Genomic DNA, 24908 nt, shown 5'->3' with positions numbered 1-24908 from the left:
AGCTAGCTGGCCTGTTTACTGTAAATTAACAAGTGCTTTGTCCACACACCATTCCAACAATTCATGACACTCCTTGTAGTTAATCGCCTCACCTACCATCACAGTATAGCTACTGAGTGAGATGACAAAGGGATAACCCAACCAAGTACCAAGTACCAAGTACAAGTACATTGGGTTATAATCTGACGTCACTTCCGTTTAATGACCTAGGCCCGATATAGCGTGACCCAGCAGGGAGCCAGCTAGCCAAAGAATCAAGGTACCGTATTGTCATTTTTTTCAACCTTGAATATTATAATTTCGACCTTTACCTTTGATGATATATTTATTGTTACGTTAGGAAGATAACGACTCCTCAATTTAACGATAATTTATATTATAACTGATCTAATATTGAAATTCCTAAAAATGACCCATGGCCAGTTTGGAATGTTCGGTCCCACCTACACAATTTGACGTCATGTGAATGGCCGTCTCACATTAACGTAAGATTTTATATCCTACACCGACAATTTCTGTCTCTTTTGTTCGTTAGCCTCTTATTTAATTGGGTATGGTCGGCTCCTCTCCAACCCTACCCTACAAATAAGAGAATAACGAATGAAAGAGACAGAAATTTTTGGTCTAACATAGGTCTAGTATAGAGTAAAGGAGCCCGTAATCGGCCAGCTCCCGTTTTCGGCCGATTGGTTGGATACAAGGTAAAATCACTCTAAAATACATCGCATAATAGCATAACACATATCCCACACATACCATACCATGCCAGTGTCACTGAAGAACCACATTTGCAATGGAAAATATATCCTAAAATATCACATTTTAGCGATGTAATCGCCGGTCCCGCTACCCAAATCTGAAAAATCGAGTAGAGTAAAGTACCCGGTAATCGGTCAGCTCCGGTTTTCGGCCAATTGGTTTGATACATGGTAAAATCACTTTAAAATACATCGCATAATAGCATAACACATATCCCACACATACCATACCATGCCAGTGTCACTGAAGAACCACATTTGCAATGAAAAATATATCCTAAAATATCACATTTTAGCGATGTAATCGGCGGTCCCGCTACCCAAATCTGAAAAATCGAGTTTCTTACGCGTGTCTGTAAGAAATATGGGTACCATAAAATGAGCTTTATTTCAAGTATTTTTCAGATTTAAAGCCCGATTTTGTGCTAGTCGCAAGCTCAAAAGTATGTCATCGCATGTATTAAATCAATGCAGCCGCACACCGCGACGCACACACGATATCTCTATCTAATTCAGATTCCAACTTCCGATCACCGCTGTGCCCGTCTTCGGCCAGGCGAGCACCAGGGAGCTCCGGCGTGGGATACCTGCTCCGCCCGCTTGTGCTGTACATCAGCGCGGAAACGCACGGCGCGCGCGAGCGCTTCCTATTGACTTTGTACATGCGGCCGTAAACTGAAACGCTCGGCCGATAACGGGCTCCAAAACAGTGAAAATTGAAATGGATATTGTCATGGCAATTCGTGATTTTTTTCTGGGATTCTTTTTTTGTGTAAATAATAATAATATTTGCTTCATGATTTGAACAAGAAATGATAATAAATAGGAAGTAAAGAGTCCTAAAAATAGGATTTTGTCTTAAGTGGCCGAAAACGGGCTACTTTACTCTAGATCTAGATAGGGAGGCCAATGCCCAAATCTAACTTTTTAATTACTAATTTGTTTATACTAAAACTAAGATTAAAAGAAAGCATTTACTTTCACTAAGAAAATCCACCCATCTGCCGACTCCAGAAGTTCCATCAAATAGGAGATATCCAGCTAGTTCCTATGAGGTTCCTTCTACGCCTTTCCGTACGTAAGAGCCTTGAAACAATTATATTTCATGTCGCAAAGTTACGTTCATAATTAGACAGGCCCGAGGGACAAAGTTCATGATGAAGTTTAAAACTTCGCGCGAAAGTGCAATCACTCAACAGCGGCTAGCCTTGAATCGGTCGCACACGTACACACCTTCTTCTTCTTAGTTGATCCCACCACCGACACAGGCAAGCCCCGATGCAGGCTGAAGTCCAGCCATCAATGTGCGAACGATTACATCTTGTACTACTACGAGCCGAAGACGATGGTTCAAAAATGAAGAATAGAAATATATATAATTCATTGATATTTACCTTAGATGTGCATTCCAATAATTTGATTTCCTCATGAGTATTCCTTATTATCAACGATCGAGAAGTTACGAGGTCCAATTAACATCCATCTTGCAGCGAACACAATCATAGCGCACATCCATGCATGCAACGTACCGTACGTACGTGTACTAATATTTCTCTCACTCTCTCTCTCTCTCTCTCTCCCTTTCGCTATACGTAACATACACACTCACTAACCATGTATCATACAACACACACCTTCAAATCATGGCTTTCATTTCAATTCTCAATTGGAGTATAGACTGCTCACGTAGACTTTTTTTTTTACTGAAATATCTTTTTTAACACTTTTCATACATTACTGCACGACACTCGTATCTAGTGCTGTGAGAATAAGGTACTAGGGTCTATAAATAAGACTACGCTTTGCGCACGATCTGACCGGAGCTCAGATTATGTCGCAATACCCTTTATTTTTGGCGCGAACAATGACGTCACTGTTCACTGTTTTCCTTCTCATTTTGAGATGGATGTAGCTATAGGGCTCAAACCAACGCACGATTGACAGAAACATCGTACTCTATCTACTTTCGAATGTTCAGTTTGTAAAAATCTGTATTTAAAAAGATATAATCTTTTTTCTTTATATTTTCTAGTTGTTAGAAGTGGCAATTGTGAACATCTGAAATGTTGATCTCTATCAAAAGTTCTTTACTCAAAACGGATCCCATATTTTTAGGGTCTACCTTCTGCCAATGAGAAGGTTTTTAGTGAGCAAACCTCTACGCCCTCTAGGATTTTCTTAGTCGGTGGTGCGAGTGCGTCAAGGTCGTCTGCAACCACAATTATTGGATTAAAAAACGTCAAAATCTGCAAGATTGTCAACAAATGGTGAAAGACTGTTACAGATCCGTGAGTATAGGTATGTTGTGAAATGTATAATTGTATTTTCTTTTCTTATTTTCTTCAATTTGTATTTTTACATCATTTTTTTCCCTTTGCTAATTTTTTGAAGTGGGCGACGAGCGCACAAATCGTAAGTGTAGAAGCCTTACGCCCGGGCATTGGCCTCCCTAATCTAGATCTAGGTAACAGTGTTGTGTTTTGCTCGAATTGTTGTTTTCTTTTGTTTGGGGAATGGGGACGGGTTTCTTTGTTGTTGTTGTGTTTTTTTTGGGGGGGGGGGTGGAACAGAAGGTAAGCTCATTAATGTACATGTATATTAAGAATCAGGCAACGATTTTTTAAAACTAAAGTAGATTCTAAATAACAACAAAACCAAAAAAGGTAATCCAAAATGGGAAAAAAATGATGTTTTTAAGTCTTTAGAATAGATAGGGTGTTTGAAAGATTTTTCAATTTTCCCTTTTGGAGCATTTACCACTATGGTTAGATAATTGAAAAATTCATTTACTCAGAATAATACAATTCAAATTTCAAGAAAGACTCACTGATGTTTCTATGAAAAGATACAGCCGCGCCCCCCCCCCCCCCCCAAAAACAAAAAACAAACAAACAAAAACAAAAACAAAATCTAGGCAACATTCATACAATTTTTGTCAGAATTATAGAATAGACGAAAAAGACGTACACGCAGAGTTATTTTGTTTTGCTAAACAGCTGCATTGCGCGATGCAAGCGTAGGCGTGTTGCTAAGCTGCAGCGCTACTTGTGTGCAATCGGCAAGCTCTACCTCCATTGTCTTCAATGTCATGTTCATCCGCATGCGGTTCCATTCGCCGAATACACAAACACACACCCGACCTGAATTCATGCATACAAAGACATGTCCGAATGCACACACGCAGTACTATGTGTACGAATGCTTGCGACACAGGTAGCAGACACAAGAATCGCTTCGCACAGTTAACGTGAAATACATTTGCATGTGCAGATTTTACGCGCCGTCACTATGAATTTGGGCTTAGCAGAGTCACGCCTCCCTATTTAGCTGATTCAACAAATGAGGAGAAGGGTATTTTCAAACTTTAATGGCATGTGATCCCTTGGGGCTAGCGAAAAAATAAGTGCATGGATATATTCCTTACAGCTGGCCCAACATTTTGGAGCCACGATGGAAACAATGTTTAAATTGCGGTTTTGATCAAGATATTTTTAGAGTTCCGAGATAACGCCCTTTTTGGCATATGGAGGAGAACCTGCTCTTTCATATGACACCTCATTTGTTGTGTATAGCCTTCAAAATCACAAAGCAGGCAGCTAGATATATAGGTTCACTGTTCGTACACTCTGAGTTCATAAAAACATGAACTGGACACAAATTTGATTGTTTGTTTTTGTTTTTTTTTTTTTTTTTTTTGTTTTTTTTAATTTCTTTTTTTTCCTTTTTTTTAAACTCTGGTTGTTTAACTTTGTTAGGTCAGGAATATTCCCGAAATATAGAAGGGTAGAGATTTTTTGGACACTTACGGCAAAATCCAGCATTTTGGCTCCTTTCTTTTAGTATTATTTTCACTTCTTATTGAAATCATGAAAGTTAATGTTTCAACAACAACAAAATCCAGAAAATACACCCCAACTATTTGTATTTTATATAATGTATGTTCTCGCCTTATTTCTATATATGTAGTTGGCTGTCAAAACCTGGGCACACTGTACTATGCATCACCTTTCCAGGCAAGGCCGGTGTCACTGCTGTTACTGTTAGAGAAAGATGGCTTTGCAAGACCAAGAAATTGTTCTTGAAATTAAGCAGGAGCCTTCGTGGCAAAGTGGTAAGTACAGAGTAGACTACAATCATACAATGGATAAATTGCCATTTGGTCGAATACCAGTTTATTCAAAGTTCTTTTCAAACCCCAATTCATTCAATTCATTTCCCCTGTTGTATTTATACGAAATTCTAAGTGTAGATCTTTATCTTCGTACACTATCTAGCAAATTGATTTATGGTCATTTTATTGGTCAATATGCAAATTTTAATGGATGAATCATTTATCGGTCAGTATTCAATATTTACATGATTAACAATAATCTTCATGAAAGAATAATTGTATAATGTATTCTTTGAGTGTGTGCATGTATGTGTCTCTTAGAATTAATCAAGGGATAACAAGTTTACTTAATCCTGTTTAGAATCACAAAATGCACACATACAACTTCGGGGTAAATGGACTACACACTCATAAGGCATGAGAATTTGGTCCAAAGTTTTAATTCATTACTTTATGTAGAATATGTTGAGGCCTGAGGGCATTTCAAGAGCAGCTCGTTTTACATATACATGTATGTATATATTTTTAAAGTGCCCTGTAATACAGAAATGGCACTCATGGCACTATGATAGATGTTTGACCTATGGAAATAAGTATAAAAAAGGCTACATGTACATGTACATGTACAGTACATTGAAATTTTGATATAATAAATAAGTACATTTGCATATCTACAGTAACTGCTTTGTGTAAAAATTGAAGATGTTTTTATTGTTCTGGAAATGTTTCTCGACTTATTTCTGATGCTACATGGAAATGGTGCGAAACGTCTACAAGTTTAATCCTGTTCATGTGTCATGTGTCACAACTAATATCTCTTATAAATAATAATGATATTCCGCTTTTATATAGCGCTTAATATATGTACGATGTCTCTAAGCGTTAATATATAATATACTATAACCTCGATCATTGGATTCAATACTTGCCCGCACATACTGTGTTTACAATCTCCACTCCCTGGGGAGCATTCCAGCCAGGCGTTACTTGACGCTCAAAAACTGTTTGACCAACAATGACGGTCGCATCCTACCGGGTAGAGAGTAGCAAGTGCAGGTTAATATCTTGCCAAAGGATATTAGTGCCATGTCGGGATTTGAACCCTCGACCTTTGCGTCTCCAGTCAGACGCCTTAAACAACTCGGCCACAACACTCCTTCTAAAGTGCTTTACCGACCAAATACTTACTGTATAATAAATACCCTAGTCCATGGATTCATTTACTATTCTGCACATTAAATTTCACATCACCCACTTCCTGTCCAGCTTTCCAGTTAGTCACTTTTTTACGGGTACAACCACACGCACGCTAATGCAATCCAGTGAAAAAAAGACATGGGGGCTCGGGGCAAAATAGCCCCCAAAATCAGAAAAGAGCCCCCATAAATTTGCATAGAGTTCAATGCAAAACAAAATTTAGAATGTTAAATTCATGCAGGCAAGCTTGAAAAGTAGCCCCCGAAAAATAAATATTATTTTTTTCCCTGATGCAATCGCATTGACCTACTCGTCCTGCCAGGCACCCATTTAACACATGGGTGGAGAGGAGCAATGTAGATATTAAAAATACCTTGCTCAAGACCATGAATGCCGTGCCGGTGTTTGAACCCATGACCTTTGCATGCCCAGTCAAGTGATTGAACCACTCGACTATAACTCCTCTACTACAATGTTCTTCCACTTTATATATGGTCTAAAGAATTAGAGAGCTAACAATTTATTTTTACCTTTACAAGAACTCTTATTTCTCCTGGAGATAAATATATGAATGATAATTAATTTAAATCATTTACAACTCTCTCTCTCTCTCTTTCTTTCACTCTTCTTTCTTTCTTTCTTGCTCTCTCTCTCTCTCTCTCTGTCTCTCCCGCTCTCTTTCTTTCTCACTTTCTCTCTCTATCTCCCCCTCTCTCTCTCTCTCTCTCTCTCTCTCTCTCTTGATTCCATCAGAGTACGGTTCCAATCAAGAAGGGTATGAGATGGGTTTCAAGGAAGGAGAGGAAAGGTCCTCCAGGTCACCTGATTCCCAAGGTGAGTGATCAGTTCATCACCTGACATGTCACATGACAGTGATGTTTACTAACAGGAGCTCGAGGTTGGACAGGGGAGGGGGGTAGAAGTTCAGTTTGTCTGCAGATCCTTGTATTCCTAATATTCTTTTTTCCCAGATTTGAGATTCTCATCTGCATTTCTTGAGGGAATAAGCCAACTTCCAATTAAAGAAAATGTATCTGCGAGGCCAACAAACAGAGGACAAGAGTGATTCGTAGTCAGAGTAGAGTTGCAGTGTTAAGTGTTTAGAGACCTTTCTGATGATATGCACATAAACAGATTTGTAAATCATTGGCAATATTCTTTGGGTTTGTTTATTCTACTTCTCCTCCTCTTCCTTCTCCATCCCCTCCTTCTTCTCCTCCTTCTTCTCCTTCTCCTTTTCCTTCTTCTCCTTCTTCTACTTCTTATTTTTTTTCCTTCTTTTTGGCCTGCTTAGAACAACCCAATGTTTGGTACAAGAAAATTATGAATTCTTTCATTTTATTTCATTTCAGTACATCTTTATTTCACTAACATATAATTTTAAAAACTCATCAATATAACATAGATATTAATCTGATGATGTAAGAAGAACAAACTTGCATACAACAATAAATTAAAACATATGTAGATATTGATGGGTGGATAATATTGATAAAAAATATTTAAAAATTGTTTGTGAGGCATACCTAAAAGGGCCTAGAGGCCTATGGGCAAGGTAGCCCATGTAAGAATAGATACTATTTTTTTTTCTTCAAAGAACACAATTAAGGTTGGAGCGTTAACATAAAGAAAAAAGAGAGGAGAGTTGATAAAGTGAACTGAGAGGGGAAGTGCATTAAATAAGTACAGGAGAAAGGGGAGAGAAAGAATCTATCTCTAGATGAAACATTGACTTACAACAGTGACTTTCAGACCCTTTCACAATACTATTGCACAACTTTTACTCATCTTGACCCTTTACAGGCACAGAAAACATCGAGATGGAAGAGCTCGACAATGAATCAGCGACCGTGGAAGATCTCGGAGAAGAGTGGTGTGAGGACGAGACTGGTAACCTGTGTGATCCCCTGTGTCACATGAGCTCTGATGTCCTGGGGTCACCTGAGTCGTCGGACGGAGGAGATGCAGGGAGCTATAGCTCAAAGAGAAGTAAGCAAATACCTTCAATATCAGACACATTATTAGAGATTTATATACACGTATATATACAGTCAAACCTGCTTTAGTGACCACCTGTCTACAAAGACCACATTTTTGTGTTTCCCTTGGGCAGTTGCTATAGACAGGTTTGACTGTATTAGTACATAGTACACTTGAAACTGGAAGTTTGTATGAGTTGGTTTTAATATTGAAGAAAAAAAAACATGGGTAACTTTTAAATTGGAAGCATCTTATTAAAGCGCCAGTCCTGTTGTGATTTTTTTTTGTGAACCACAAAGATCTGGCAATCGCAGATAAAAATCTGTTTATATGCTGTTGTGTTTGTTTTGTTTTGTTTTCAAACTTTAAAACTGTCCATACACTGTCTTGATGCATTGAGGTGCCGTAACAGCTTTAAAATGTTTGAACTTATTATTACCGTAGAATGATTTATTCTCACATCCTATTGTAATTGTGTATTCAAGCTTAGTCCTTCCTCTTCGCGATTTTTTTTTTTTTTACCCTTTCTGCTTTATGGAAAGATTGCTTCTTATGATTGATTAATCAAGTCACATGTATTTACATAGTTCTGCTGTGTTCTAGTTTATGTCAATATCGGCTGCAGTCATTCTGTGTGAAGTGTATTCTACATCGGTTGTTAATCAATTCGATCGATGGACAATGTCCGGTTGATCCGTTACTCTATAAAATCAGGCAGTCCTGGTGGCTTTGAAACAAAATCATCCTTGACGTTATTAAAAGTTCTCCAAGTTTGCACTGCTTCTATTTGGTTCCCACGCTAACAAAAATTTGTCATTGGGGCTGGGGCACTTAAGCATCGACATCATTGGTTCTCATGGAGACTTTGACACCAATCAGGTGTTCACCGGATTATGGGCGATATCAATTACAGAGAGTGGACTTCACCTTCACGACCAACAGGTCTTACATCACACGCACGCCCTCCACAAACTTCAGAAGAACCGCGCCTTTAGGAAAAATTCCTCAGAAATATCTCATCCGAACAGCGTGAAAAAGCTTTGTTCGCTCATCAGTTGCTAATTCCATCAAGTTGTATGTAAACCAACTGTGACGCATTGCACTTGGGAACTCAAGGGAGTATGTCTTACGTTTCCTTGCCTGCTCTTCTTCTTCAGGGACCACGCCAAAAGGAGGAACCCAGGGAGGCCGAGCAGCTAGAGCTCTGAAGAGGACATCGAGGGGTGAGACGCTTCGTACCTCGACTCGTACTACACCTCCTAGAGGTAAACCTCCTAGAGGTAAACTTGGCAATCAAAGGAGTGAAGGTCATAATCACAATCAAGGTCACGGCCTGGACGATGAAGAGGTACTGGGGGATATGCCTCAATCTCCTGGGAAAAGAACAGAAACAGACTCCTTCGCTATGAGGAAGAAACGAAAAACCGCCCGTCTAGTTCTGACCGACGAGCAGGAAGAGGGCCTGGTGGAGTGGCTGCAGTCATCTCCGGAACTGTTCGACAAGAGCCACCGAAGGTACAAAGACATTGATTTGAAGAGTAACCTTTGGGAGCAGAAGGCAGACAAGCTTGGTGTGGAATCGGGAGAGGTGCTCCAAGTGTGGTACAAGTCGATGAGGACAAGGTTTGGCAAACTGAGGAGGATCACATCAGTGGGCAGGAAAAGGGAATTCACCTGGAGGGACCAATGGATTCTAAAGAAATTTGCCTTTATCTCTCCACACATCTATGCTTGCCCTAACAGAGGGACTCATCCGACGACTGGCTTTGTAAGTATTGACATATATTTTTCTCTACTTCTATACAAGATCTCTATAGTTGGTTTATAGAATATAATTCATCAAATTTTATCAAATTGCTATATGTATCATCAAGGTTGTAAAGAAAGGAAAAGGGATTAATCTGAACGTACATTTCTGTCACAATGATAATTGTACAGGTACTATATGGTTTGTAAGGAAGACAAATTGTTGAGTAGATATTTCCAGGTGGTATCTGTATACTTCACACACAGGATAAAGGCAAATATTATCTTTTTCTCTAGTTCTATCTCACACCATTGCTTATTGCATTTAGCTGTTACATTTCTCAAGTTATCCTATATTTGTCTTCATTTGCAGCCTATTAAGCATAAACTACAGTCAAAATCGGGTGGCCAGTGGTCCAATTCGCAACAACATTCTGGTTCAGAGGATGATGACAATGATGATGACCTTTACAAGATTCCAACCATTCCAATAAGCACTGCAGCGCCCTCACCTTCTGCAACCGCACCTACTGCAGCTTCGGCAACAAGCAAAGCTCCTGTGCAGATAGAGTCCATCCAGCCTTCCCCACTACCTGACCCCAATCCGGTGAAGCAGGTATCCCAGCCTGATGCACAGGCGGACCAGCTTCTCGCCGGCATCTCTGCAGCGATCCTGCCCGGCCAGAACGACAGCATGGCCAAGGGATATGGGACGTTCCTCTCCACCGTTGTGACGTCCCTGCACCCGTCACTCTTGACGCAGTTCTACCAGGAATCGTGGGCCATGGTGATGAGGTACCACACGCAGAGTGACGAGTTGAAGGAGAAGGAGAGACAGAGACCGCCTGTCCCTGTTACAGTCAGGCCTGCTCAACCCCTTCCACAGGTGTCCAAGTCCAACCCTCATCCAGCAGCCCAGCCTTCATCAAAGGTAAGGTTCATTGGGTCCTCCCATGAGTGTTTGTCATCTATCACACATATACAATTCAAATCAGTTCAATTTTTTTTTATTCATCCAATTCACAAGAATACATGGAGCCAAAAATTGGTAATATATACATGAGAAACTATATTGTTGTGTTTATAATCATAGAAGAACCATCAAAATAAAAGATAGACGAGATAGAAATATTCTTATATTCTAGAATTACACATTGAAAATGATGAAAAGGATAAAACATCATTTTCATAATTTTTAATGTATGTGACGAAATTCATGCAAATGCTTGTGTGCTATACCTTAACAGCTGAGCTATTTAAACCTGGGTAATAATATTGGAACTCCAAACTTTCTATAATGTTCATAAGTGTTATGGTCTCCTTCTATTCTGCTTCTTGTCAAAGCCTGTTCAGCATCTAGACAAGCCACTAACACAAGTATAGTTTTTTCCTTATCGTTAATAATTATGATATTTTTTCTCTCTTGAAATTAAATTACTTCATCGCTTGCATCGTATTCTTTATTTGCAGGTTCATTCAGGGCAGACCCGTCAGTCATCACAGGTCGTGATACACCTAGAAGAACGTTGCTAGAACCACTCAAACTTACAAAGTAAACGCTGTGGACCAGAAATGCCAATTCTAAGGATGCGTGTGTATGCTCATCCATACCGGTAGGAGACACCAGCATATCAAAGTGGGACAATTAGTTTGGAATCTACCAAGATTTGCATACTGAAACCTCTGGGTAGGGTACCAGTTCCTATACTGCTTCAAATATGTCATCCATATCGGTAGGAGACACTAGCATGTCAATTTGGGACAACTTTGGAATCTACCGAGATTTGCATACTGAAAACTTTGGAGAGGAATACCAGTTCCTATACTGCTTCAAATATGTTCATCCATATTGGTAGGAGACACTAACATGTCAATTTAGGACAATTTTGGAATCTACCAAGGTTTACAAACTAAAAACGCGGTAGGAATGCCAGTTCTAAGGATACGTGAATACGATCAGCCATTCCTGTAAGAGATTCTGGCATATGGAACTACAGCATTTCCGCGAACCAGTCAGCTGTACAAACAACATTTTGTACAGGAATGTCAGTTCCAATTATGCTTGAATATGTTCAGCCGTGTTAATATAGGAGGCGCAATGTCCCAGTGGTAGAGCGTTGGTCTCGTAACCGGGAGGTCCAAGGTTCAAAACCAAGTCAATTTGCCCGTGCCCTCTTGTAAGGCACTAATCCTCATTACCAATTTCCTCAGAGAGGACTTGAAGCTGTCGGTTCCCAGGTTGTTTACCCAGCATGTACATGATTTTTTAGCAGTCGGGTAAAACAATCATCGATCATCATTGATATTATATAAAAAATTGAACTTGTAAGTTTTGAACTTGAATAATGTACCGGTTTGTTTATCACATGCAAAGTGTTATTTGAGCTTTCCTTTAATTAATTTATGTTTGAAATCATTATCCCTTTTATTCAACTCATAGAGCTGCAATTATGTCATTTTTTGAAAATACAAATAACGAAGTATCGCAATGCTCTCATTTGCAAATCGATGTGAAATTGAATGTAAATCCTAATCAGGTAGGATTACGTCTTGCATTAGTTGGTGATACAGTCAAACCTGCTTTAGCAACCACCTGTATAGATAGACCATCTTTCTAAATAGACCACATTTTTATGTTTCCCTTGAATAGAATTTCTCTTGAAACTTAAACTAGAAGAACCTGGGAATATCATTAATGTGTTTACAAGTCTGCACACAGCGAACCTGTAGGCCTATCAAGAAATACCCCCTAGTCTCTAGGAGAGTCTTTGGGCCAGGCAAGAGTGAGATAATGACTTAACCATATTGATATTATGGAGGAATGCAAATCATTACATAAGGCCTATTGGTCATCAAACTAAAGGCTTATCCTGATATTGGGTCAACACCTGAATGGTGTCAAATTTCCCATAAGAGCCCACTCCTTTGTGTCTTTAAAGTGACTCATTAACATTGCCTCAGATTCTGAAACAAAATCCTGGATTTAGCTCATGCTGCAATCATACCGGTAATCATAAACCTTTAGGTCAGTCAGGAATCCCATGACTTTTACTAGCCGATCACCTCTCTGATTATCAAGATATTTATGATTGGAAATCGAAATTTCATTTTTCATTTTTTTAACAGTTGTTATAACACCAGTCTATTGGGGAAAATGAGTATGGATGATCATTTTGAAGTGCAATTTGATAACACTGATAACTCGTAGGGCCATGTATCTCAGATTTAACATTGTTAAACGATGCCCTTAAGGATTGTTGTGGATGACTTTTGTTATGGGCGTGTATTAAAGGTCACATAACCTTGTGCGATCTACTGAAGAGATGATCATATTAAACTTGAATATTGTTCCATAAATGTGTCCAAATATTTACATGTATGTACCATATTCTTTACATTCTGCCCACCCTTGATTTACCTTGAATCAGAAATCAAGTGAAACCTGCTCAAGTGACTGCCTGTGTAGAAAGACGACCTGTCTGTAAAGACCACATGTTCTGTTTCCCTGATGAAATGTGCTTGTTATTGTACATGTACTACAGGAACCTTTACATAAAGACCACCTGCCTATAAGGACCACTTACCTCGTCTCCCTTGGGGTGGACTTTATATACAGGTCCTACAGTATCTACAAATCCGCTCATGGTGCTTCTGGACTTGGAGAGCTCGATGATTGATGAGACAATCAGTTGGCTAAATAAGGACCTTCCTATTTTAATAGATGATGTACTCCTTGATATTCTTCATACGAACCAACGAACTGTACATATTAGCTTTTTTTTAATCCCATAGAAGGCCCACCATTCAGCTCTATGCACAAGCTCGACACTTAGGTTTCTCATGCGGTTCACACAGCCCTAATATTCACTTGTATTATTGTGTTGTTGATATTATAAGTAAACACCTGAATAGCAGTGTTGTCATGGATACCAGTTTTGTGTAAAATAAATGCTTAATTATATTTTTTCTAAAATACTCTTGTGTCTTGAACTTTGTTTATATTAAAGAGAAACAGTCGTTTTGTAACTTAGATTTGATGACAGAAACATGGGAAATTCTGTAAGGTATCAATATCCCTAAAGAATATACAGTGTGTACGATATACGTGTATGTCAAGAAGTTACAGGACAGGAACTTTCAAAAATCCTTGTAGAGTCCACTATGTTGTTGGCGCTTCAACTTTTACCGATATTGTGCATTATCCAATATGCACGCTAGGGTTCGTCTGAATAAGTTGGTTTTGGAAGAGCAATCACTGGATATGCATGTGACACCTGTTCTACACATTTTTACATAATAGCAGTGAAGGGATGTTCCTTTGTCTACCTGAGGAACTGTATATTTTGTCCTCTTTCTTTGTCCGTCATATTCATAGTGAATAGCCTGGCGAGTCGTTGAATCTGCATATATACAACTGTACACCAATGAGTATGCATGGATGGATCCAGAGGGCGTTAAAGATGTCCATGCGTGGGTATATAGTCGTTCACGAAGCAGGCAACTTGGTGATCCCTACATAACACTGAGCCAACGGGTATTACGCTCCTGTGTGTACATCCATGTGCTGCCCTATATACACCAACACATGAGCAACTTTAACATGAGATCTTTTAGAATTATTTACTTGTTGCTCGCTGCTTGACTTTTTTTAACTGTACAGTGTAGGAATAGACTGGCAGAGTGGCGTGATGCCTAGTGCACAGCCGACCGTACAGCGAGGTTGTATTGCAGATGTGTCATGGTATAGTGGTTCATTCACTGGACTCTCAATCCTTGGGTTGAGGGATCAAATCCCAGCCCCGCACTTACATTCTTTGGCAAGCAATAATTCACTTCTGCCACCCTCCACTCAAATGTAAATGGGTACCCAGTATGCCAGAGCGCTACGTACATGTAATTGACCGCCAGCTGTGACCGTGGTAATGATGTTGGAGAGCCAGGAGCGTGATTGTGTGACAGACATTTGCGTTAGATAAGAATCCGTCATTAATATTAATCTCCATGGAAATGAGAGTTGGTCTAGTGGTATGTTCACTTGGTCAGCTTTCTGTCTTTGCCTACAAACTGGCTCAGGCGACCCCGGTTTGAAACTGAGTCACGTCTTTCGGACGATGTCGTTAAAGGTCAGTCCCCAGACGTAACTTATCATATCTGAATGATACACGTCTGCAAAAAAACCAATTATACAAATACAATTATTAATTGCCTCTGTTGTCCATGCTTCATGGTACACAAGTCCGTTGAGGATCATTGTTGCAACTACTTTTTAATATGCAAAGTTTAATTGTTGTAAAGCTGTTCATCATTGGCTTCTATTATCAAAAACAAAAGTCATTCTTCCTTATTGTGCTGAAGATCATGGGGGCGTTTCACAAAACTTGTCATCAGTGACAAATTACTGTTTTTGGCACTGAAATCCTTGCTTCTGATTGGTTATCAGCAGATTTGTCACTGATTTTTGTCATTGAAAAAAGGCTTTGTGAAACGGATTCCAGGTCATCCTTGTGTTCATCTTGTTTTTTCACAGCAGTCTTCTCAGTTTGAATCGATGATCTTTAACAGATCGGTAGGAGTTTGTAAAATGTTGCAGTGAGCCAAAGTAACTCAAACTATGCAAGTGCGTACAGACTACAGAGACTTGTAACATGGCCCAATGGAAGTTAGCTATCTTACCAACTAAGCAGTATCAGTTTCTTGAAATGGAAGAGGAAGGACTTCTAAAGAATACACAATAATTTGTAATTAAGACAAAATCCTTGGAATGCGTCATAATTTGTTTGACATTTTAAAACTGTTGCAGCACCTCAGTGAATCAAGACAATTTGCAAATGTACAACAAGTGTTTAAGAGTACAATAATGAACTAGGACTATGGTAGTGATGATTATATGGAACTATTTACATTGAAACTGCATATTTTGTTACTGCAGAAGTTTTTAAAATTATATTTCTGTTCAAAGTATGCACTTTGAACTCTCATATTGTATGACACCTACCCACTTTTGCAATGAAAACACAATAAGAAGGTACATGTAAGACATTGACTTCCTTTGAAGCCATCCGTAGCACGTACTAATCTCGTGAGGAGCTCAAGGAGAGAGATGGTCCTTATTGGCATTCAGAAAAATATTCTTTGAATTTTAGTTTTTCGGCAACAGAAAGAGATGAGATGCTCACGATATTGGATCTGTGTACATATTAACTGTTAACCCCTTCGAGCTTCGTTTTTTCTTATGTGAGAGTTTTGTCCAGCCTAGAAAATTTAGCAATTGTTGTTGACGCATGTGTCATACAACAATCGCTTATCGTTACCTTCTTTAGAGAATACAAAGCGGATCGTTATTCTGAGATTACAACAGTTTGATACAAATTCAGTACACAACACACTTAATCATCACACGCTTAGCACGTGCTTTAACTCGGCTCAATCACGCGAGATTAGTCACGTGTTCCGGATGCGCAGACACGAATGCGAGTGTACATGTACATGGAGCTAACAGCGCATTTCCATCAACCACAACAGAGAGACCCGTGGCGCCCACGAGGAGCGGACGCGGAACGGCCCCGAGAGTGAGCCAGATCTCCCAGGTACTCCCCCAGAGGATCCTTAGGAAGAGGTCTCTAGGGAGAATGGATGATGGAGAGCAGGTTTACTATGACTTTGAGGAGCAGGAGGAGGAGGGAACTGATGATCTTCCTGACCCGTCCATCGCCGTCCCGCCCCCTCGCATCACGCATATCCCCAGGGTGATTGGCGGCCCTGTCGAGTTCCCTCAAACTTACCAATTGGAAACCTTCAGCCCCAACTTCAGCCCCAACTTCAGCCCCAAGGGCAGGAAAAAGCGCCGACCAAACACCGTCCCGTTCCTCTTCACACCAGAGGAGGAGAAAGAGCTCGCCGAATGGTACCGCGACAATCCTCGTTTTTACAACAAGCGGTGCAGAGACTTCCGACTCACCCACGTGAAGCGCCGTATGCTGGAGAACAAGGCCCATGAATACGTGGACTGCGAAGGGAATGAATGCTCTTGTAAGTTTCATTCTTTAATGTGTCAACACCATTTCTTTTTATACATGTAGTTCATTTGTTTTAGGTACACATGCCTTTCTCTATTTCCTAACAAATATTGATAAATTAGTGTGATTTTGTTATTAGATGATAAGTTCATCTTTATATTAATGGGTAAAGTTTGCTGAGAAATTTATCCTAGTATGTTCAAATTGTAAAGGTAATATTACAATGTAGATTTGAGCTGAGCAACAATTTCATCTGTAATGCAATGCCAGTTGAAAACATTCTTAGAATGTAGTGAATATTTTGTCAATATTTAAGGTTGTCTTTGATAAACGAAATTATAATATCTGAGAGAATTTTTTTTAAATATGAGGTGATAATATATGGCAAGTAAATAATATCATCCAAAGTAATTTGATAGACAAATATGGAAGCACTAATGTCCCTTTGCAAGGCATTTAATCTACATCTGCCTCTCTCCACTCTGGAGTAGAATGGGTACATGTATAGAAGGAATGAAATCTGTACAAGAAGCTAATGTTTCTCTGTCTTATATTTCATTGAATAATCCCTGCCGCTCAATACTTTTTCATTGTCACTGTGAGAAACTTCTGTGACAATGTACCTATAATTTATTTACAGTCCTTCAGCTTTCCACTTGGATGTCGAACATGCGCACATATTACGGGAAGCTAGGCAACCTTCCCAATACTGGGTACAGAGCGTCTGACCACAAGTTAACAGAGAGGGAGCTATGGATAAAGAGCACGTTCAGTTTCCTATCGGACCACATAGTTAGGATCAAGTGTCGTAAAGGCGTAACGGTAAGCAATTCAGTTTGATTAGTTTGTGTGATATTGAAGTTTTTAAAAAATATGCACAACTAACACTCGTCTAGTGCTTCACGTGTGTCTAGTATACATATCAAGTATTCAGACACTGATTTTGAGACAAATGGGTCTGAAATATTTTTCAGATACTTGTACCGATAAATCATGAAAATGAACAATATGGCTTGGTTTCTCCATAATGATACTGACTTCTATAGTTTCTACAGTGATGTACATGTACTAACTAAAAGACATGACAAAATGAAGGATATCTTCTCCTTTGGGGGTTTTACCCCGTCAACTTTAATCAGCTTTGTGCCTTCCTATTAGGACAGTCACTTTGAATGTGTTCTCTCTTTATGAGTGTAAATGCAATTTATTACAGTTGACAGGTATTTGATTGTTTGTTACTTAGTGCATATCCAAGATCAACAACAAATTGCAAAAAAGGTATTTGATGGCAGCATCATTTTCTTGGAATTTAATCAGATTTTAGCTCTAGTATCCTGTCAACTTGATAGGCTCATTGGGTATACCGTACTTTTAAGTTCTAGGGGGTGTTTCACAAAGACTAAGATCGACTTTAAGTTGTACTTAACTATGGCAGGCGGTTCATGCTACTGGTTGCTCTCACCCTTGGTCTCTCAATTATGATCTTTAGATAATATTTTTCCCTCAAATAATGAACCATCACCAAATGTAAATTCTGTAGATTTGTGACCACGATTTATACATCCCTTGAGAAACGAATGTCAGGAATGGTTAGAGGAACTAGTGGCATGAACGACCTGCCATAGTTAAGTCCAACTTAAAGTCGATCTTAGTCTTTGTAAAACACCCCCCTGATGATACTGGTTAAGAATTGGAGAAATACCTGTCTAATACAGGACCTGTCTAATAATTTAAACCATATTGTTTTTTTAGTTGGGAAAACATGGAAGGAGCAAAGCGGACGGCCGGACTGGTAGCCGAGCAGGCAGCCATACAAGCAGCCAAGCAGAAAGCATCACGTCAGATGCCGGCGAAGACGACTTACAGGTCATGCACCCTGAAGCGACCGTTGTTGATACCAAACCTGGCACCAGCACCGGTGGGGTCACTCCCCGGGGCAAGGTTGACAGGGCAGGGACGATGCCTGGCATCAAGACAGAGTCGTCCCCGGTGGAGAAGATGGACCCGGTAAAGAGGATGGACCTGGTAGAAAAGATGGACCCGGTAGAGAACCAGGTAGAGAAGATGGAACCGGAGGAAAAGATGGACATCAAAACAATAGAAAGGGTGAGTTTACCATAAGTCAACAGACTATGAAGCAGTTGTATGACACATACGTCAGTGACAACATACTTTTGAAATGCATTTAAAAAAAAGATGTTGTATTGCCCTTTGTGTCAGATCCAACAATCTTGATATCTATGGTCAGCTTATAATATAATTCTGACCAGACGACCCAAGTTTTGGCACCTAAAGGGCAAAACAACATTCTTTTTTGTCAGGCCTTATTGCAATTGACCGGGATCAAGGCTCTTTCCATGTGCAATGGATTACAGTATGGTTTTATTTACCCAGGATAGCTTAATCAGTAACAATACTGCTCTTCCAAGGGCCCTGCAATTATCATCAACTGGAACCCATTTAATACACCTTGGTCGAGATTCGAGACAAATGTTTTCACCTTGTTTGAGGATGTTAACTCAAAGCTAGGATCACACACTGGACCAATCGTATGAAGTAAGACCAGTGTCTCCGTACGTTTGGTGCTTATTTGGTGTGATGGCCATTTCCTCATGTAGAGGATCATTATTCTAAGTTTCATTTCTTCTTTGCATTTTTTTTAATGTTTTAGATATGCGCAAGGATCGTAGAGAAGGGCCCTGTCCAGCCCACAGCAGCTCCAGACTCTCCCCACTCCGCAGAGCTTAATGACTTCGCCCGCACCATCGTCAGCAGTATGAGGCGAATCCCAGAGGTCAGATGGAACGATGTAAAAACTGACATTATGCTGGTCGTGAGGAATTATTCCACGTCAGCTCATACTAATGCGACCCCGCCAATGCCAGCTCCCGCTACTCAGTACCCCATGGGGTATTGGCCACCTGCCCCGCCCGCTCATGCTCCCCCATACAACCCCAATGCAATTCCTGGATACAATTACCCCGCCGCTCCAGGTCATGGGTACTACAGACCACCTCCAGCCCCCTCTACCGGCCCACCGCTGTACCCTCCAGGTCCCCCTCACATGCACCCAGCAATGCAGCAAGGGCCACAGTTCATGCAGGCAGGAGTGGTAGCGGCACCCATCAGCACAGCCAGCACCACCACAACAGCCACCAGCACCGCCACAACAGCCACTAGTTCTGCCGCAAACACGTCTGGTAAGACTTTTTTTTGTTTCAAAGCTCAATTGTTAATCATGCCTTGGGTGATGGGAGAACGTACCAAAACCATTACTAGATCTCTGATCCTGACTGTTCGGAAGACAGTCCTTCCTCAAGCTTTAAATGTCATCCAATATGATAAACCCTCCTTCACCCATCTATACATGAGAGGTAATGGGATCTGAAGTGACGTCAGCCAATTTACCAATAGTCAACGTACTGGCCAAGTATACAAATCTATTATTGAAATGCAGCCTTAATTTTCAGTCATTGCTTTCATATTGTCTGATTTCTTTTCTTTTGATTTTCACCTGTTTATTTCTCTGATTTTTTTGCTATGATATCATTATTCAGTTTTTCAAACAACTTTTTTTTCTCAAGTCTATAGTTAAAGATTGGCCAAAAATTATGACTATTACATCTTTTTTTCATTCTCAATTCACAGGATCATAACGAAAATCTTTCCTGAACATCCACCAATTTTGAGGAGATATAAGGAAAACCTGAAGTGTGTATCATGAAGCCCCTAAATTGATGAGTCAGACATTTATGAACCTGAGGATAATGAGAGTATCACCATCTGCATAAAATGCCGTCAAAGATACAGTCTCAGCTCCTCATGCAAATTGTAGGTGTCAATTCTCTTGATAAAAGGGAGTATGTCGTCCGTTTCCATGTGCAGAAGACTATAATTCCATGACACCAGACTTAGTGGAAATACCATTAATGGTCGTACAAGTCTGCACACAGCGAACCTGTAAGCTAATCAAGAAATACCCCCTAGTCTCTAGGGGAGTCTTCAGGTGAGGGAAAAGTCAAAGCATTACATAAGGCCTGTAGATCATGAGACTGAAGGCTAATGATTGACAACACCTGTTATTGGGTAAGCACCCGAACGAATGGTGTCAACTCCCCTATGAGAGCCCACTCCTATGCATGTTTAAGGGAAGAAGATGTCCACATGACCAGAAAGCTGCAACTCAAATGGCAACTCAAAACGTTTATGACAACTACTGGCTGATGTAAGGTATCCTGTAAGATAAGCGTGCAATGACAAAATGTAAGTTGAACATTACTAATGTGACTTAGCATACATTGTGTGAGAAAAAAAAAATTCATGCAATATTCCAGAGGGAGAAAGAACCTTTTTTTTTAAAATCCCATATGAAATGATGGTGGTTACAATGTCCTCCACTCTTTCTCAAGGTTTACACTAATTGTACTTTGTTGAGTACCTATAGGAAGATGCTTCTGCATGTTCTGTGTTTTAGGAACAAGTGAACTGATTTAGTGTTTCTGGGGGGGTGTTTTACATAGACCCTAAGTCGAACTTAACTCTAAGTTGGACTTAATACTTATGGAAAGCCGTTAGCATCACTGAAAATATTTTGTAAAAATTATTTGAAAAGGCATAAAATGTTGATTCAAATCATTCATATTTTCTATTATCTTGGGAGATTTCATGTTCTTGATGTGGAATGTATGAAAAGTCTAAAATACTTGAATTTTGCTTTTGAATATGTTTCATTTTAAGGCTCCAATGGCTGTCCATAATTTTTAAGTCCAACTTTGTGTTAAGTTCTACTTAGGATCTTTGTGAAACACCCCCCAGTTTGTTTTGATAATATTGCCCTTAAAGGGATCTGGTAACTTTGTCTCAGATTCTGAAACAAAATCCTGGATTTAGCTCATGCTGCAATCATAATTATAAAGCTTTAGGTCAGTTAAAAACCAATGACTTTTACAAGCCGATCGCCTGTCTGATTATCAAGATATTGAAAAGGAACTTGAAGTTGTACAGTACACATGTTTTGTGTTTGTGGCATGTATATTTTGTATCAGCGACAGATGTGAAAGAAATTTTTTCTTTAAACTTTAGAAACAAACCGTGGTTAAGCAATGTATATTGTAATATGTGGACTTGAAATAGAATATGGATTTCCGATGTGGTTACCAGTTCAGAAAAAAATTGTATATTCGTCTTGAGGTAGTACAAATGTGATTCTCAAAATAATGTCCGTAGATTAGTTCTTGTTCACTTGCATGTGCATTTTTAACAAAGCATTCCAAAATAAGATGTGATACTGTAACTACAATAATTTGAATCATTGTTTTTGTTGTTTTTCTGAAGCACTTTTCTGGTATGGGTTGATTCCATTAAGTAGTGTTCCCTTTGTGATATTTTTAATTTTAACTAGGTCTTTTGGCAATTCAAGAAAACAAATTATACCAGGGTCATGAATGATCTCCTTGAATCTGATTATTGTTTTTGTAACATTAAGATATTTCTAAAATATTAGATTTCTGTTAATATTTTTGGTGAAACCGAAATTGCTTACATTTTCTTTCCACCTTAGATGAAAACTGAAAAGGCTTCTTAAAGGAGTATCTTGAATACTTTCAAACTCTTGCTTTTGTTCTGAATATTGGCAAGGAAACTTCCTCAATACAAATTTTGGACACAAATTTCAACGGATATATGATTTCCTGTTTTTAAGGCCAAGATATCGCTGTACACTTGACAGAAGGCTGCAAATGGATGCTCATGTAACAAATATTCAATTTGAGAAAAGAGCCCTCCAAATTTTGGGCTTCCTTTTCCTTTTACTTACCTTCTCAATACGTTTTAAGCCATACATCATCCAAATAGGACATTTTTGTAATGTAATCAAATTTGTATTTCAAAACGCATGCGTCTTTTTGAAGTGCCTCGTTACAAATTATTCCCTTCATATAATTGTATTTCCATGGTCAGAATGAAACTGCTTACATTACATGTTGTTAGATAGGGCAAGCCATAATGTTTGTCCTACCTTGCAACTCGCATTCCGACTATTGAAATACAATAATATATAACGGGTGAAAATTGTATATATTTGAATACATTCCAAAAATCGCTTATTGTTAACAGTAAAATCGTTCCTTGAGAAACCAAAACCTAAAGGTTTAGAAATTATACAAAACTTTGTATTCATGCCCTTTTGGAAGGCACATACTGATCTATGTCACAAATTGAACCCCAGATGAATGAATTCAAGTCATGCCTGCAATGTTAGTCCTAGTCAATTTTGGGTATGGCCCAGTATTCTACGTTTGTAATAGTTTCACTATACTACATTAATAGATAGAGAGATAGATAAGAGAGAGAGAGAGACAGACAGAGAGGGGAAAAAAAGAGAGAGAGAGAGAGAGAGAGAGAGGATGAACTTTTATAAACCACTATCATGTCCTGAATTCATGACTATTTTGTGTAGTAGAGATGCTAATAAATGCAAACTGAAGATAAAATGATATATAGTCTGTGTGTCTTGTCATATTTCACTGTGGTACATGTATTCTAAATCTCACACAAGACACTGCATAAAAAGAATGTCCCGTATACACACGGGTACGGAGTGTGCTGACACAAAGGACTGTGTTGCAACTCCCTGGATGGACAGTTAGTATTTGGGCTGTTATGAGAACCCAAATAGGGTCTGAAACTGCAACTTGCACCTGACAAAACAACAAATACATACTAAATATAATTTGAAATGAAATTTAAATTCTAAAAAGTCATTTCATTTCCAGGAAATCGACATGAATGATTTAAACTCAACATCAAGACTAAAAAAACAAATTCTTTCAAATGTTGCTGATCAACTTGTGGTCGACTCTCATAGATTTGTCAAAAACTTACAGAATTAAGGTTATCTATCATAACTACACCCAAGAAGAGCTAGTCGTATGTTGTGTTTGATATTGCAAAAGTGGGTACCTGACATAAGTAATATATACTGGTAATAAGGAGTTGACTTTTTAAGCCCCGCTGTACTACTTGTAGATACTTGCTCCCTCTGTATAGAAAACAATGTCTAAGCGGTGCCCATGTGTCCCCCATGATCCTCTTTTTCTTAAATTAATTGAGAGCTGAGTTGATGAGATAGCCACCTGTCGGTGACCTTGCTGGGTGGTGTAATCCCTCATGGCCAAACTAGTACAGACAGGCTTTAAAGGCAGGGTATTTTACCTCTGATGCACTGCATTTTTTATTGTGCCATATTTTGGTGAAGGCGTACACAGAGAGCGATTTCCGGTTCCTGTACCCAAGCATCATCACTCGCACGTCATCAGTTGCTGATGCATTGTGGGACATGGCTGTAGACGCATTGGGACATTGTTAACAGCAGATGGCAGTATACATGAATCTGAAGTGGTGTCAGTAGAATACCCTGCCTTTAATTTACAAACGGTAGAAATGAAGTGCCAAATGGGAAGTGTACTCGGCTTAAAGATTTAAAGTTCAAAACAAAGTCCAAGGCAAATGTCTCATTTAAGCCTCATTTTCATATGCCATGGTATGGTAAACTACCATTGTAAACTGCCATGGTTTTCCATGGGCTTTTTGAGCCTCTTGTGCTTCACACTTGTATGTCTTATAACACAGATGAGTACATGTATCCAGAGGACCATACTTAATTAAATGTCGCCCATATCGCCTATCGTCCCCAATTGTCCTTCATTTAGTGCGCAGAAACCAAATGGCACATGCGACCGAAATTTAAAACGTAAAGACCAGTTTTGGAAATGCCCCCCTCTCAAAAAATGAAATGGAAGGTCTGATTACCAATCGTGTGAAAGAATATGTTTTGACTAATATGTGATGATAAAAATCTTGCCGGGAAACCTCCTACTAATCGATATATTTGGAAAATTATTATATCTATCTGGACTGGATAGATATCGCGCACGTGTCGCGTAGTCCCATTTACATCTTTCTGTGTACGTACAGTACAGTGCTTGTAACTTAACCAAGACTAGGTCAAATTTCTTATTATTTTGATGATTCCAGAACCTTGCTGTACACACCAATACTTATATGCTAGATGATCAAACTTTTTTGATCCATTCCACAACG

The 24908-nt window shown here is 39.3% G+C and overlaps 1 protein-coding gene across 3 annotated transcripts in view; it reads left to right on the top strand.

Moving 5' to 3' along the window:
* Positions 1–204: 204 nt before the first annotated feature.
* LOC115918718 (zinc finger protein 2-like) overlaps positions 205–24908 on the top strand; it is a 29546-nt gene continuing 4842 nt past the window's right edge. Inside the window, exons 1-9 of one of the 3 annotated variants that reach the window (XM_030987827.1) lie at positions 205–259; positions 4725–4869; positions 6820–6900; positions 7870–8055; positions 16315–16821; positions 17449–17630; positions 18561–18914; positions 19480–20008; positions 20457–21375. In XM_030987827.1, coding sequence (XP_030843687.1) covers positions 4809–4869; positions 6820–6900; positions 7870–8055; positions 16315–16821; positions 17449–17630; positions 18561–18914; positions 19480–20008; positions 20457–20464 — 1908 coding nt within the window. In that variant the 5' untranslated portion in view covers positions 205–259; positions 4725–4808 and the 3' untranslated portion in view covers positions 20465–21375. Of the gene's footprint in view, positions 260–4502; positions 4870–6819; positions 6901–7869; positions 8056–16314; positions 16822–17448; positions 17631–18560; positions 18915–19479; positions 20009–20456; positions 21376–24908 lie in introns of those variants that run through there. The other 2 variants (XM_030987825.1, XM_030987826.1) reach the window with 2 other exon arrangements.

The sequence above is a fragment of the Strongylocentrotus purpuratus genome, unplaced genomic scaffold, assembly GCF_000002235.5.
Source record: "Strongylocentrotus purpuratus isolate Spur 01 unplaced genomic scaffold, Spur_5.0 spur5_scaffold_17, whole genome shotgun sequence".
In the NCBI taxonomy this organism is placed as follows: Eukaryota; Metazoa; Echinodermata; class Echinoidea; order Camarodonta; family Strongylocentrotidae; genus Strongylocentrotus; species Strongylocentrotus purpuratus.
The sequence above is the reverse complement of the archived record's forward strand: the minus strand, read 5'-3'. Positions and strand labels throughout refer to the sequence as shown.